The sequence below is a fragment of the Ips typographus genome, linkage group LG9, assembly GCF_016097725.1.
Source record: "Ips typographus isolate SLU linkage group LG9, UJ_Ityp_2.0, whole genome shotgun sequence".
NCBI classification, from domain to species: Eukaryota; Metazoa; Arthropoda; class Insecta; order Coleoptera; family Curculionidae; genus Ips; species Ips typographus.
Window position 1 is genome coordinate 2,489,402 of NC_138430.1, and position 15,425 is coordinate 2,504,826.

The 15,425-nt window shown below is 34.9% G+C and overlaps 2 protein-coding genes across 2 annotated transcripts; both read right to left on the bottom strand.

Moving 5' to 3' along the window:
- Positions 1-1,184: 1,184 nt before the first annotated feature.
- Positions 1,185-8,439, bottom strand: LOC145733374 (uncharacterized). The gene is made up of 3 exons (XM_081986148.1): positions 7,734-8,439; positions 6,064-6,540; positions 1,185-3,987 (listed from the first exon to the last, which is right to left on the bottom strand). Exons 1-3 carry the CDS (start codon positions 8,194-8,196, stop codon positions 3,314-3,316), a joined length of 1,614 nt encoding a protein of 537 aa, XP_081842274.1. The 5' UTR covers positions 8,197-8,439; the 3' UTR covers positions 1,185-3,313.
- A 157-nt stretch (positions 8,440-8,596) lies between these two features.
- Vps52 (vacuolar protein sorting 52) lies at positions 8,597-14,212 on the bottom strand. Its single transcript, XM_081986147.1, has 4 exons — positions 13,157-14,212; positions 10,059-10,214; positions 9,333-9,572; positions 8,597-9,273 (listed from the first exon to the last, which is right to left on the bottom strand). Exons 1-4 carry the CDS (start codon positions 14,129-14,131, stop codon positions 8,644-8,646), a joined length of 2,001 nt encoding a protein of 666 aa, XP_081842273.1. The 5' UTR covers positions 14,132-14,212; the 3' UTR covers positions 8,597-8,643.
- Positions 14,213-15,425: the final 1,213 nt, after the last annotated feature.

A 15,425-nucleotide genomic window follows, 5' to 3' on the forward strand; every position in this document is an offset into this window, starting at 1 on the left:
TACTCTTCATGTTGACACTAATGTAAACTCCTTAAGGAGGCCCCTGAGAACAAAAAGACCTTAATACAATCTTGTAGAGGATGAAATTTCCTACAACTTTCCTGTTTTACACTTTTTTCTAGTTCCTTAAATAACGGAAATATGTTCAGTCGAAATGGAGTAGTTGACACTGAAAATCACTGATTTGTAAAGGGAAAATGGAAAGGGTATAGCATTGCCTTTCTAGGTACTCTCTTCAGTTCAGTGGTTGATTGTACAAGTTCAAGCAGCCACGTATAGATGGCGTTGAACACTGAAAATCATTGTTTTGAAAAGGAAAAATGGAAAAGGCATAAATAAAACAATTCTTTTTAATGATGCGTGTGTTTCAACAACTGTACCCATTCAATTTTCTACCAGGAGCACAGAAGTCAGAGACGGTATTTTAAGTTTTCTTGACAATTTGGTGGATGATTGCTTTATCAAGAGTAACCGAAATTTACCTCGTTGCGTTTCTGCTCTCCTAATACAATTCTCGATTTTTCTGTCAAAATTAAATTTTCTACCAGGAGTTACAGACGGTGTTTTAAGCTTTCTTGACAATTTGGTGGATGATTGCAGTATCAGAAAATTACCTCTTTGCGTTTCTGTTCTCCTAATACAATTCTCGATTTGCTGTCAAAATCAAATTTTCTACCAGGAGCACAGAAGTCGCAAACGGTGTTTTAAGTTTTCTTGACAATTTGGTGGATGATTGCTGTATCAAGAGTAACGGAAATTTACCTCGTTGCGTTTCTGCTCTCCTAATACAATTCTCGATTTTATGTCAAAATCGAATTTTCTACCAGGAGCAAAGGAGTTACAGACGGTGTTTTAAGTTTTCTTGACAATTTGGTGGATGATTGCATTATCAGAAATGTACCTCTTTGCGTTTCTGCTCTCCTAATACAATTCTCGATTTTCTGTCAAAATCAAATTTTCTACCAGGAGCACAGAAGACGGAGACGGTATTTTAAATTCTCTTGACAATTTGGTGGATTTAGAGTATCAAGAGTAACATAAAGTATTTACTTTGTGTTCCTGCTCTCCTAATACAATTCTCGATTTTCTGTCAAAATTGAATTTTCTACTAGCAGCACAAAAGTTACAGACGGTGTTAAAAGTTTTCTTGACAATTGGTGGAAGTGAAAAATATTCTTGTAAAATATGCTTTAACGATAACTTTTATTTCACAATTTACAAATAAAAATACGTTATTTCAGTTAAATACTTAATAATTAAGTTACTATCTTAAAAGGATATCTAATAATTACGTTTTTTTCTAAATTGAAATGGTATAAGTATACCAAATTAAAAAAAAACAATTTTTTTTAATGATGCGTGTGTTTCAAAAACTGTACCCATTCAACCTATTGTAAAAAAGAAAACGATACAAAATACAGGTGCGGTAAAAATAAGATCGCCTATAGGAACATCCATGTAAAGGACAGAGAAACGTAACTTATTAATAAGCTAAACAAGGATGGAACGTTTGTCAGAAAATTTAAAAACCACCATAACTCACATTCTATCATGGTAAAAAAGGTGATTTTTAGTCGAGGTGTGGTTTAGACTGTGCCTGAGGTTTAGCTAAAAAAATCACTCCGATCGAATCTAGTACAGAGTGGTAGCAACTCCAGAAAATGGGGAAAAACAGTAAAAACATTGAAATCAGTATCCGTATACGGCAAAACCACCATAACTCACATTCTAAACGTTGTAAAAGGGTGATTTTTGGTGGAGAGGTTGTTTAGACTGTGCCTGAGGCTTAACAAAAAATCACCCCGATCGGATCTAGTACAGAGTGGTAGCAACACCAGAAAATGGGGAAAAACAGTAAAAACGTTGAAATCAGTGTGTATAACCGGCAAAATCACCATAACTCACATTCTAAACGTTGTAAAAAGGGGATTTTTGGTGGAGAGGTTGTTTAGACTGTGCCTGAGGCTTAACAAAAAATCACTCCGATCGGATCTAGAGCAGGATGGTAGCAACACCAGAAAATGGGAGAAAAACAGTAAAAACGTTGAAATCAGTGTCAACCACCATAACTCACATTCTAAACGTTGTAAAAAGGGTGATTTTTGGTGGAGGGGTTGTTTAGACTGTGCCTGAGACTTAACAAATAAATCACCCCGATCGGATCTCGTACAGTGGTAGCAACACTAGAAAATGGGGAAAAACAGTAAAAACATTGAAATCAGTATCCGTATACGGCAAAATCACTATAACTCACATTCTAAACGTTGTAAAAAGGTGATTTTTAGTGGAGAGGTTGTTTAGACGGTGCCTGAGGCTTAACAAAAAAATCACCCCGATTGGATCTAGTACAGAGTGGTAGCAACACCAGAAAATGAGGAAAAACAGTACAAACGTTGAAATCAATGTCCATGACCGGCAAAACCACCATAACTCACATTCTAAACGTTGTAAAAGGGCGATTTTTGGTGGAGAGGTTGTGTAGACTGTGCCTGAGATTAAACAAAAAATCACTCCGATCGGATCTAGTACAGAGTGGTAGCAACTCCAGAAAATGGGGAAAAACAGTAAAAACATTGAAATCAGTATCCGTATACGGCAAAACCGCCATAAGTCACATTCTAAACGTTGTAGGAAGGTGATGTTTGGTGGAGAGGTTGTTTAGACTGTGCCTGAGGCTTAACAAAAAATCACTCCGATCGGATCTAGTACAGAGTGGTAGCAACACTCGAAAATAGGGAAAAATAGTGAAAACGTTAAAATCAGTGTCCATGACCGGCAAAACCACCATAACTCACATTCTAAACGTTGTAAAAGGGTGATTTTTGGTGGAGAGGTTGTTTAGACTGTGCCTGAGGCTTAACAAAAAATCACCCCGATCGGATCTAGTACAGAGTGGTAGCAACACCAGAAAATGGGGAAAAACAGTAAAAACGTTGAAATCAGTGTGTATAACCGGCAAAATCACCATAACTCACATTCTAAACGTTGTAAAAGGGTGATTTTTGGTGGAGGGGTTATTTAGACTGTGTCTCTGAGGCTTAGCTAGAAAAAATCACTCCGATCAAACCTAGTACAGGGTGGTAGCAACACCAGAAAACAACTTAATTTCATGGAGGACACCCCACATCACTTCAATGAATGAATGTCCCATTAACATAATTAATTAATTAGAATGGTAAGTATGACAACGCCGTGACCAAAATTCTTGGCATACATAAATGTTTGACTAATTTTCCATCTTTGTCTCGCGCATTAGCCTAGTTTCGCCCGTTTTATTTTTACCACACCCGTATACATTTACAATGCAGAAAAATCAATGAATAGTAAAAAAATCATCCACGGCAACATTGTTTAAAGCTTCCTCGGAACTTACCAAGTCCGAACCTAAATTTAAATCGTGATTATTTTCCAAATTTCCTGCAAAAGCAATGATATCATCGAATGGCAGAGCTGGCGTATCGAGTTGATTAAACTTGTCCAGATTGTTATCCAAAAAGGACGGCACTGTTCTATTGACTACTTTTCCGCTGTAGTTGTTTGTTCCTGACGTAGGAGGCAAAGTGACAGCTTGACTGTCATTTACCGTCCCAATTTCTGCTTCGACGTGCCCGGCATCGAATTCAGCGCCACTCAACGACATCAAATCGTTATCGGCTTCAAGTGCCAATTCGTCTTCCTGTTCCTTATAATTGTCGTTCACTAATTTGTAAAAGTTTGTCATTTCGTCCGGTGATAAATTTCTGAGTAGTTCCTTTAAGTTGGATATCTCCATTCGGGAGTTATCGATCAGATAACCGATGTTGTCTTTGCAACTATTTGATCGTTGCAGGGCTGAACTAGACGGTTGGCTTGATGATTGTGCTTGTACATTGTGATCAACTTGGTTTTCTGGTGACGCTGGTACTGCCTGACTGGATGTTGAATACACTTCGTGGATAGGAGGTGGTTGTTCGTTAACCGAACCACACTTGTTGTTTGTTGTCTGGTCTGAAACAAAATGCATTTCTGTATAGTTTGTGCATTTTGTACAGGGTGGAATAGTTTGCTTGTTATTAAGAAATTTTAAAATCAAAAAGGCGTTGTCGGAGTATTAGTTTAGCTCTCATAATAACAAACTTACAGGGACTTGTCCAAAATGTGAAAAATTCAAAATTTGACAATTACAAGAAAACAAAAGGTGGTAGCAAAATTCTGTTTGCGTATATACACATCAATCCTGTACATGTACAGGGTTGATGTGTATATTTAGACAGCTTGTGACGTCTTTATTTTTGCAGAAAAAACTGTTAATACAAAAGGGGCTTCTCCTAAATCAGCTCAAAAGTGAAAAAAATACAAAGTTGATACATTTTTAATGAAACACCCTGTATATTTTCCGATTAGTTGATAGACGTTTTTCTTCTGATTCTAAAAATTGGTGAAGAGGTTTTCAAATTATTGGCATTAAAGATTGTGACTTGTCTGTGTTTTAAAATCACAATTGCCATGAATTAGTAACCCTACGGTACGATGACGTAATTTGACAGTTGGTTAATATTAGTGATGGGCGTAAATTTACCGGTACGGTAAAATTAGAAACGTAAAATTCAGTGTGACAGGAAAATTTACCAATTTTGACAAACACGTCTTAATTCGGTAACTGTGAAACTGTAATTCTTGCAAATTTTGACAGTTTTGACATTAGTTACAAATATCGCGTGGTTTTTCGTGGATAATTTAACTAGGCAGTCACGTGACCACTGTCATAAATCTCGGAAACACGTTTTGTATCGAATACTGCTTAAACCCTGATTTTTGCAACTTTTGAGCACAGTTTGACAGTCAGAGACAAAATTGCTTGTCAAATCCACTTGAAGTGAGAAAATGACAGTTTTAAGCACCTTTTTGGAATCCTTATTAAACTTCCCATCCAATAACCTGAAAAACACTACAAAATTTGATACAGTCAAGGAGAAAAGCAGGGTCAAAGTTAGAACTGTCAAAAACACAATTTAAAAGGACAGTCAGGGACAAAATCTCCTGTAAAACGCACGGAGTGAGAAACTGACTAGTTTAAGCACATTTTTAGAATCCTCATTAAATTTCCTATTAAATAACCTGAAAAACACTACAACATTTGATACAGTCAATGAGAAAAGCAGTGTAAATGTTTGAACTGTCAGAAACACAGTTTGAAAGAACAGTCAGAGACAAAATCGCCTGTAAAACCCACTTGAAGTGAGAAAATGACAGTTTTAAGCACATTTTTGGAATCCTCATTAAATTTCCTATTAAATAACTTGAAAAACACTTACAAAATTTGGTACAGTCAAGGAGAAAGCGGTGTCAACGTTTGAACTGTCAGAAACAAAGTTTGAAAGGACAGTCAGGGACAAAATCGCCTGTAAGCACCTTTTTGGAATCCTCATTAAATTTCCTATTAAATAACCTGAAAAACACTACAACATTTGATACAGTCAATGAGAAAAGCAGTGTAAATGTTTGAACTGTCAGAAACACAGTTTGAAAGAACAGTCAGAGACAAAATCGCCTGTAAAACCCACTTGAAGTGAGAAAATGACAGTTTTAAGCACCTTTTTGGAATCCTCATTAAATTTCCTATTAAATAACTTGAAAAACACTTACAAAATTTGGTACAGTCAAGGAGAAAGCGGTGTCAACGTTTGAACTGTCAGAAACAAAGTTTGAAAGGACAGTCATGGACAAAATCGCCTGTAAAACCCACTTGGAGTGAGAAAATGACTGTTTTAAACACCTTTTTGGAATCCTCATTAAATTTCCTATTAAATAACCTGAAAAAACACTACAAAATTTGGTACAGTCAGGGAGAAAGAAGTATCAAAGCTAGAACTGTCAGAAACACAATATTTCTAGTTTACCAGTAATTTACTGGTAAAATTTTCCTGATGAAGAAAAATATTTACTTTACCCGTAATTACTAGTAAAAAATTATTGTTGTAAATGTTGAGAGTTTACTAAAAGTCTGACTTAACCCAATAAGCCCCCATAAAGTGTAACAATACGATTAACTAACAGAATTCTTCAAAGCATACACTAACTTACCATGTTCATAATGGTTTTCAGCCGGTTCAACCACAGTGTATCCCTCATTGTCGCTATGATCTGACAGATGTTGACTGTCAAAATCGGACCAAAACTCATGCGGATTATTTCGGTATCTGTAATCCAACTCCATAATTTTCGGGCCGGTCTTCAAATATTTATTCGAATTGGCCGCACTGACGGTCCTTCCCGATTTCCTCGTATGGTGGTGATGTTTTTGCATGTACGCGATCAAAAAATGTATCAGTTTATTGATGATTTTCGTTTGTTTCGAGTATTTCACTCTCAAGGAGTTCAGTTCCCTCCAGAGTGCCGCGTTTTCTTGTCTCAGCTTTGACATATCCGCCGTTATGGTGTCACTTTTCGCTTTTACGTCCTTGATGGCGTTCATTAGTTCATCTACAATAGCCGTTGACTTGGGAGGTTCTGGATAACTTTTAGTTAAATTTGCTGCGGAAACTGGTTTTCTTGTTCGACCTGAAAATTATTTAATTTTATTAGTAAAATACATAAAAAATGTGAAAAAATTGTGTGTGTGGAAAATGACAGAAAAACAGTTTGATAGAACAGTCAGGGACAAAATTGCCTGTAAAACCAACTTGGAGCGAGAAAATGACTGTTTTAAGCACATTTTTGGAATCCTCATTAAATTTCCTATTTAATAACCTGAAAAAACACTACAAAATTTGGTACAGTCAGAAAGAAAAGCTGTGTCAAAGTCTGAACTGACAGAACCACAGTTTCAGAACAGTCAGGGACAAAATTGCCTGTAAAACCAACTTGGAACGAGAAAATTACTGTTTTAAGATCATTTTTGGAATCCTTATTAAATTTCACATCCAATAACCTAAAAAACTACTACAAAATTTGGTACAGTCAGGCAGAAAAGTGGTATCAAAGTTACTGCTAATTTACCACTCAAATTTCAATCGCAATGGCAATTTACTTGTTTTGACTGGGTTTACGTCTAGTTTAGTTCAATTAAGCTAAAAACTTTACTTAAACTGGGTTTACATCTGATTTTTAGGTTAGTCAGTGGACTGTACTTTGAGAGCATTTACTGATTAACCTTTTGTATTAGTTAATTTAATGTTTGTATATCTTTTCGACAACACAAGAAACAAAATATTGACATTTAGTAGAGAGAGATTTTTAGTTATTTGGTGTTACCCTCACCACGTGACGTCACTATGACGTAATTTGACAGTTGGTCAAATAATGGTTTTGCCAAATTACGTCGTCACATAGGCTCTGCTCCCTCCATGGAGCTGGTTTGTTTTACCTCATATTTGTATTATTATTGTTTATGTTCTTGAAGTTCAGCTGTGTGTGAGAGAGAGAGGAACTTATGTCATGGCTGGAGGGGTCATGTACCAAACAAGCTAAATATGATGTCATCAGTTGCCGGGTCACAAAGTTACAATAAATTGCATCTTATTAGAAGGAAAAAATATAGGAAATGAAGATATGCAAACATGTATGCCATTTAAGAAATCTTTATGTCATTGACTTCCTTAATTTGCCTTGTTGCCATGTTTATTTGCCTTTTTTCTGGACAGGAAACTTGTGTCTTAACCAATCAAAACATTTTAAACTTTTATATGAATTTTTTCAATAAAACTATCACAACACAAAAACCTGATACCAAACAAGATGATAAATGCACTTACCTGTAGCTTTCCGTTTAATTAATGGCAAAAGCTGTGGCAGGTCTCTCATAAAAAACGGATGTGTAAACTGATGCAAATACTCTGAATTTTCCAAAGGTTGAGTCTTGTGAAAGTCATACAGATTCAACTGCCTGACAAAACTCGATAATTGGTTGTGCTTGAAATATCTGGGTAAGGTTTCAGATATAAACTTCAACTGATCGTGTATTACAATGGCATCCCCATTATCATTCCATGCAATTATACTCTCGTTTGTCTCATCGTTAACAATCTTCCACAGTTTCTTGATAAAGAGTGGTATGTTGACATTAATATTTTGAGGGTCATCAAAATCATACACTACGTTAAAAACGGGTTCATCTACTACACTATCTGGTCTGTCTGCTTCTTCTGGTTTCGCTATTCTTACTTTTATGGTAGGTGGTTGAGTTTGTGGGTCTGATTTGAATTTCACCTTTTCCATGTTTGGTAAAGATCACCTGGAGAATTTAAATGCTTAAATTCAGTCTAGTATTAACCATTTGGGTTTTTAATAATCTGTTTCTCAGTGAATTTATGATTTTAGCACAAACATTAACACAATTTTTTATTAATTGTTTAAAAACTTTGACAGTTTGACTCGCAGCTGTTTATTAATAACATGAACTGATTGACGGATGTGACAACTAAATTACAGCTGACAGAAGCATGGATATAGTGATTTTGGCGCCCCCTATAGCCTGAAGCCTGTGGACCCCATTTGCACTGTAGTACTTGAAGCTTAGCGTAAGTTAGGGTTAATTTTAAAAATTACTATTCAAATACAAATATACGAAAATGTTTTAGCCCTAAAGTATGGGTGCAAATGGCAGTTAACAAATAAATTATAACAATAAAATATTTATTAGAGAAATACAAATAATATAATGAGTTAAAATTGGGTTTTATATTTTTTCATTTCAACCATAATATGATGAATATTGACTAGTTGAGATCTAACATTAGGAGCTAGTAACTTATGGAATCTATGGTAATATTGCACTAATTGTGTTAAAGCTAATTGCAACAAACTAGCTCCAGTGACGAGGTTAGGAAATGATAATAGTACTTCCCGATTCAAGTCTTCTAAGGATTTCTTCCAGTTTTGTGTAAAATTAACGACAATACCAAGAGACTTGGTTTCCAGCTCTTTCAGTTCATCTAACTTGGAATGTTCAAAGTAATACTCGCATTCTTTGACGTACTGTATCATGTCGCCAAAATGCGGAAACAAAATCTGTTCCGCATACTCGCCGCTTTTGGCTGATAGTCGCGATTTGAATGTTTCAGCCTCTTTACAGTTGTCCCGTACTCTTTCCATGATAATGCTTAAAATCATGTCGTAATTGTTGATGAGGAAGATGAGCTGATCTTTCCTCTCAGTAAAGGCTCCCGCCATTCGGAAAATAAACATTTCAACTTCTTCTTGCAGTTCCGCTAACAATTTTGTGACCAAATCGTTTGGAAAGTTTTCGCTTAAACTGACTATAGCGGCACTAAATTCTGCATACCTACGAGCCACCTAAAATCCCTCAAAAAAAATATAAAAATACATTGGAACTGGTTAAATTAACTAATTACGTAATGAGGTCCTTTCTCTAAGTTAAACTTCGTTACGTCACAGTCTCTGATACTTTTGATATTTAATCTCATTAATAATTCAAATCTGGATAGAAGAAGCTTTTCCATTTCGTCCCAATATAAATCTAAAGCGGGAACGCATCGTTTGTGACACATTATTTTGTAGCGGAGAAGGAGATGAAAACAAAGAAACACCGCAATAGAGTCGAAACACGTGGACAGGAACGTTTCGGCACTTTTCTACAAACAACAATTATTATTAGCAAAATCACTATTTTAAGGCACAAATTTGAAAAAACCCAAAAGTGCGTCCCAGGCAGTGACGTAATATTTGTCTTGTTCCTTTTCTATTACATGTGAACTGAGCGAGATAAACATTTGACGCAGGGTTGCCAGATCCGTCTGAGTAAAATCCACCCCGATGAGAGAGAACTTTTACTAAATTTAACATCTTTCTTTTACCTCATGAATATTTCGGAAAATTTTTGAATTTCAAAAATTCTCTCTCACTGCCTAAATAGCTTTAAGTTAGTGACAACCACAAAATTTAAGAACCAATCTAAGACTAAGTGAATTTCAATATGACGTCACAGTTAATGTCGTCACTGCCACTTCTCCTGAGACAGAGAGTATTTATTTTCAGGGTACCAGAAAAACTTGATATTTTAGTAAACAAACATTTTCCAGTAAAATTAAGTAACTCAACTATCAAAATAGAATTCTTACCAGTAATAGTTCCAACGTTTTTCCCATAATTTTGTAGAAAATCTCCATTGCAGCTTCCTTCTCAACAAAATAAAATTCGCACACAAATAAGTATTCTCTACATGCATTGTCGACCAGTGCATATTGAATACTTCGAAATACAGCTTCATAAGAGTACTGAAAAACATTAGTCAATGTAAATTTAAGGTTCCTAAATGAATAATTTAGCAATCCATGCTGTACAGAAACCTAACCTAACAACTTTTTGCAGCTTGCTTATGACGTCACATAATTCCTATTAGTAGAAGCAAAATTTGAAAATAACGAATTATTTTTTAGACTTTACCAGAGATGTAAAAGCGGTCATTTTCGAGTCGGAAAATTTCAATTTTTGGAAATTTAATTTGGAAAATAAAAATGTTTCTTGATAGGGAACTTGTCATTGTTATTGTCAAACTTATCATGCATTCTAATGAGATAAGTATTTTTGAATTTTCAGATTTTTTTCAGAACTTTCTGAAAAATGTATACCTAACCTCACACTTGATTTTGACATTTCTACTATACAAGCTATACAGGGTGATCAAAAGACAGACAATTTCAAGAGCTACAAATTGGTATATTGAACCACCCTGTAACTGTCAAAATTACAAAGTTATGGGCTGTCACACTAAAAACTATCAACATCAAACTTTACAAGAAGTTACTCAGTATTAACAGTAAATAACTCAGTTATTCGACGTTTTAGGTAAAAACACTATACAGGGTGGTCAAAAGACAATTTCAAGGACTACAAATTGGTATATTGAACCACCCTATAATTGTCAAATTAGCCGAGTTATTGACAATACAATGGAGTAGTTTACAGGGTGATTCAGTGAATTTTTAACATTCTTGTTTAATTTTCATTTAAAAAAATACCAAATATGAATCTTGTAGATATTTGCGTCTACTTTCTTAGATAATCCGTCAGTATACAGGGTGTCCCAAATTTGAGCAACAAACCAAACTTATATTTTTTATTCGATTTTTAGAATTTACGTCAAATTCTAGGCCTACTTGATGTAAAATCTTTGTATCGATATTCAATTGTTTTTGGTCTAGCAGCTTACTTTGAAGTAAAAATACCCAATTGGAGCGAAATTTTGGTGCACTTTTCCAAAAAATTAATAATTTTAACTCGCTTATTTGAAACACCCTGTATAAACACATCCTATAACAAATAAGAACTAATAAACGAGGCTATCACGTGACGTTGAGCGGGCACGGCTAAGTTGCACCGTTTAGCCGCTAGAAGGCGTCAAAGTTGACTCTCGTTTTTTGCTGAATATCTCAGGAACGTTTCAGGTTAGAAGTCTGAAATTTTTACCACAAATGCACCTCGGTGGGATGAACTTTTACCTTTTATACACTTTTTGGTACCATGCTTGGACCCTTTGACCTTGAAAAATTAAAAACTAGAATTGTCAAGAATTTTCAAAGGTGTGATATACCTTCTGATTTTTTTCAGAAAGTTTTTTATTTTCAAAATTAACGTCAATAGATAAAATACCTTCAGTTTAAAATAGTACAAAAATGACGTAAAGTGTAATTTGTCCAAATGTCATTTTGTAAGGGTGCCACGCCCTATAGTGTCAAAATTGACATAATTTCAAGGTCGTCTCCGAAACGGCGCCAGTTAGAGCAAAATAGATGTCAGATTTGTGTTGCCCATGTTCAAATTAGTTAAAAAAAATCACTTTGATTAAGGAAAATCCAAAATGGTCACCGTTAGTATAGTAGGCCCAAAAAATCCCTAATTTAGATTAAATGTTCGTGCACTTTTCGTAGCACATAACTCGCTTATTTGAAACACCCTGTATAAACACATCCTATAACAAATAAAAGCTAATAAACGAGACTATCACGTGACGTTGAGCGGGCACGGCTAAGTTGCACCGTTTAGCCGCTAGAAGGCGTCAAAGTTGACTCTCGTTTTTAGTTCAATATCTCAGGAACGTTTCAGGTTAGAGGTCTGAAATGTTTACCACAATGCACCTCGATGGGATGCAACTTTTACCTTTTATACACTTTTTGGTACCATGCACCATTTGACCTTGAAAAATTAAAAACTAGAATTGTCAAGATTCTGACTGATTTTTTTCAGAAAATTTTTTATTTTCAAAATTAACCTCAACTGCCTAAATACTTTCAAGTTAATACAAAAATGTAAAAAACTAATTGTTTTTGAATTTTCAGATTTTCCAAATTTTCCGGAAAATTTTCTGGAAGTTTCCATAAAATGTTACATCTCTGGATTTTACCTTCTTATTTGACAAATGACAATTGACAATATGAATGCAACTATAAATAAAAACCCAACCAGTGTCATGTGATGCAAGGTAAATCATTTAAATTTTAAGAAGTGTCAGGTGCCTTTTGAAGGTAAATTTGATAATTGAAAACACGACCTACAGTCGTCTACTTGTCACGTGACCTACAGAAATTCCTTGTAGTGGTAAAAATGACCACATGACCTTTAGAGCAACATTTCGACTTTAGATACGGTCACGTGACTGCAAAGATGCTATGGCCGCCTTTGTTTTCAGGAGAGCATTTTTGATGTTACAATTACGTTATCGGTGACGTCAAACACGCTCCATGGAGCTTGAAAAACGAATGCGGCCTCTAAGAAAAAGTCACGTGACCTTCAAGATTCCATTGGAGGCTTGAAATGAGTCACGTGACCTACAGAAGTGTTTGTCTTGTCTCTTGTAGTTCTAATAATAATCACATGACCTTTAATATGGTCAGGTGAAACAAATGAATAAGATGATGGCTGAAGACTGAAACATACTTAAAATTGTTAGTAAAAATGTAATAATATACAGGGTGTTTCATTTGAAATAAGCAACTTGATGAGTACCTTGCAGGTATACAGTTATTGTCCTTTTATATCCAGTTTAATATGCAGCTTTTAAACAGAATCAACATCTCTCAATTTTGCTTTATGCAATAGAAATTTGCAATGTTAGACAGATTTAAGAAGCCAAATTAAAATATTTCTAATGTTCTTAAGTATAGGAATGATCAATCCCTGCTTCCAACTTCTAAACATTCATTAAACCAAATATACATACCTTATTTTTTGTTTCTGCATGTGGTACTATAATAGGAGCTTCCAACTGTTGTGCCAACACATTTCCTCTATTTCCAATAGTAAAAACTGTTGCTTTATGCTTCAAACTTTTGTTGAACAAACTTCTTGTAGCCGTATCTTCGATACCCATAAGATCATCTTTGGTAGCCTTTTCTTCGTACAATAACTTCATCACTCTCCCTTCATATGATTTAAAGTAGGAGAAATAAATTTTACTCATTGTATCAGTATACTGTGAGCGAACTTGAAGGGCGTCATTACGTTCGTTTGAAAGTATAAATTCATAGTGGCATTTATGCTTCAATAGCGCATTTTGGGGAATTTGATAGTTTGTCATTGGACGCTTGAACTTGTCTATTTGTTCAAATAGGTAAGCTTTAATTTTTGACATGGCTTTAACTTTTAGCGTTTCAAGAACGCCTTTAACGTCCTCACACGATTTAGTGTCCTGAAAGCTCTGTTGTTTCATAAAACTTAGCTTGTGACTCAGTATTTGAAGTTGGGCAACAAACTCCTTGTCTGTAACTGGCAAATCCATGGTAGCCACTATCAGAGTTTCAGGAACGGCAATATCGTCTATAAACTGACTTAACTGTCCTCTGATAGCCTGTCGGTTGGTCAGTTCTTGGCTCATTGAAATCGACTTGCGCTGCAGTGTGAGAATCTCATTGCTAATATTACCTAAATCGTTTTGGAATGCAAGCAACATATTTTCCATTCTTTCCAAAATCGTGTCGCAGGCAGTTATCTGATCGTGCAGGCTACTTATATTCTTGCTCTCCTTCAAGTACAACTCTCTTGTATGGTTTTGGGTAGTTTCCAGTTCATTTTCGATTTGTCTTGAATAATGCCGCAGATCAGTGAATGTATTCAAAACTTCTTGCACAACCTGATCACTGCTCGTTATGCCCTGGCTACTTCCTGCTACCTGAATGTATTTATTTGGGTTACTCATTTTTTATGGTGTGAAAAGGACACTGAAAATTTTTAAACAGGTCTTAAAATGAAAACAAATGGATGATGTGACAGATCAGCTGTCAAAACTAGTACAGGGACACTGCGCAATTGTTTAACGCACCACGTGTCCGACTAGAGAGAAGTTAGCCGCGCAAGGTTGCCAGATCCATCGAGTAAAGCCCTCCAAAAAAATTTTTGTACATTGTTATTCCTGACTTTTAATACTTTTCATCTCCTTCCGTTTCTTTAATACTTCCGCTTTTTTTTGTTTCTTTAAAGATGAAAGTTATCCTTATTTGACACATACCAACTTGTAAATGTCAGACCTAAAATCCCCAGATATTTTCTTGGCAAAAAGTTCCCTAATAATAATGTTTTAATTTAATTAAGAGAAAGTCATCTTTCTGTAGCTCTCTGTTTTCTAGTAGTTTCTCTCTTCTTATCACTAGTTTCCTATGCGGAATTTTGAAATTGTATTTGCCCTCAGTACCACTAAAAATAGGGTTAGTTATGAAAATTAGTTTTGCTGTTTTTTTGAAACTTGATCAGTTTTGTGTTTTTTTTAGTGTTTCAGAAAAGTACGTTTTTGAAGCAAAAAATATTAAACGTTATTTTTTCCAATAAAATAATTGCAAGTTTTCTAGTTTCTAGAAATCTAGTTTTCCTTTTTAAAAATATCAATCAAAAGAGGATCTTTAATGACCAATAGCACTAACGTATTTCTAGGTTAGGTTAAGCGTTGTTTTGACTGTCATTTATTACTTAAATTGTCTCATCCAAGTTTTAATTTAGCATAAAAGTACGTTGTTGCAATTGTGTGTTAATGTACATGTTAATTAGTATTAGTACTGTAAATTAGATTTAAACAGCTGAGAAAGCTAAAATTGTAAAAGCATGTCACGTGACATATTAAACTTGAAACTGGCAACACTGCAAAGTGAAATTGACACCTGTCATCCGACTCAGAAAATGTCGTCTATAACCTTGAAATCATCCAAATCCATGGCAACTGTGTTTTTGAAACACTAAAAATCACAATTCTTAAATGCCAATAATTCGAAAACGGCTAAACCAAATGTCAACTTATTATATATATTTGGAACCAGAAGAAAAAGATCTATTGACTCATAATACAGGGTGTTTCATAAAAAATTAGTCAATATTCTATTTTTTCTGTTCTCTTTCCATGTAAAAGGGCATTAATTAATAGCAATACTTGCAGGAGATTAACTTTGACAAGGAAAAATATGAAAAGGATGTAATAACCTGGAAAATATTCAATAATATGACAA

Bases quoted from the DNA above. Each gene is read 5' to 3' on its own strand.
- LOC145733374 (XM_081986148.1), bottom strand. From the start codon at position 8,196: ATGGAAAAGGTGAAATTCAAATCAGACCCACAAACTCAACCACCTACC. The intron at 6,541-7,733 runs GTAAGTGCATTT...AATAATTTTCAG, and splicing joins AATTAAACGGAAAGCTACAG to GTCGAACAAGAAAACCAGTT. The intron at 3,988-6,063 runs GTAAGTTAGTGT...ATTTTGTTTCAG, and splicing joins TGAAAACCATTATGAACATG to ACCAGACAACAAACAACAAG.
- Vps52 (XM_081986147.1), bottom strand. From the start codon at position 14,131: ATGAGTAACCCAAATAAATACATTCAGGTAGCAGGAAGTAGCCAGGGC. The intron at 9,573-10,058 runs GTAAGAATTCTA...TGTTGTTTGTAG, and splicing joins AAACGTTGGAACTATTACTG to AAAAGTGCCGAAACGTTCCT. The intron at 9,274-9,332 runs GTAATTAGTTAA...GAGGGATTTTAG, and splicing joins TAGAGAAAGGACCTCATTAC to GTGGCTCGTAGGTATGCAGA.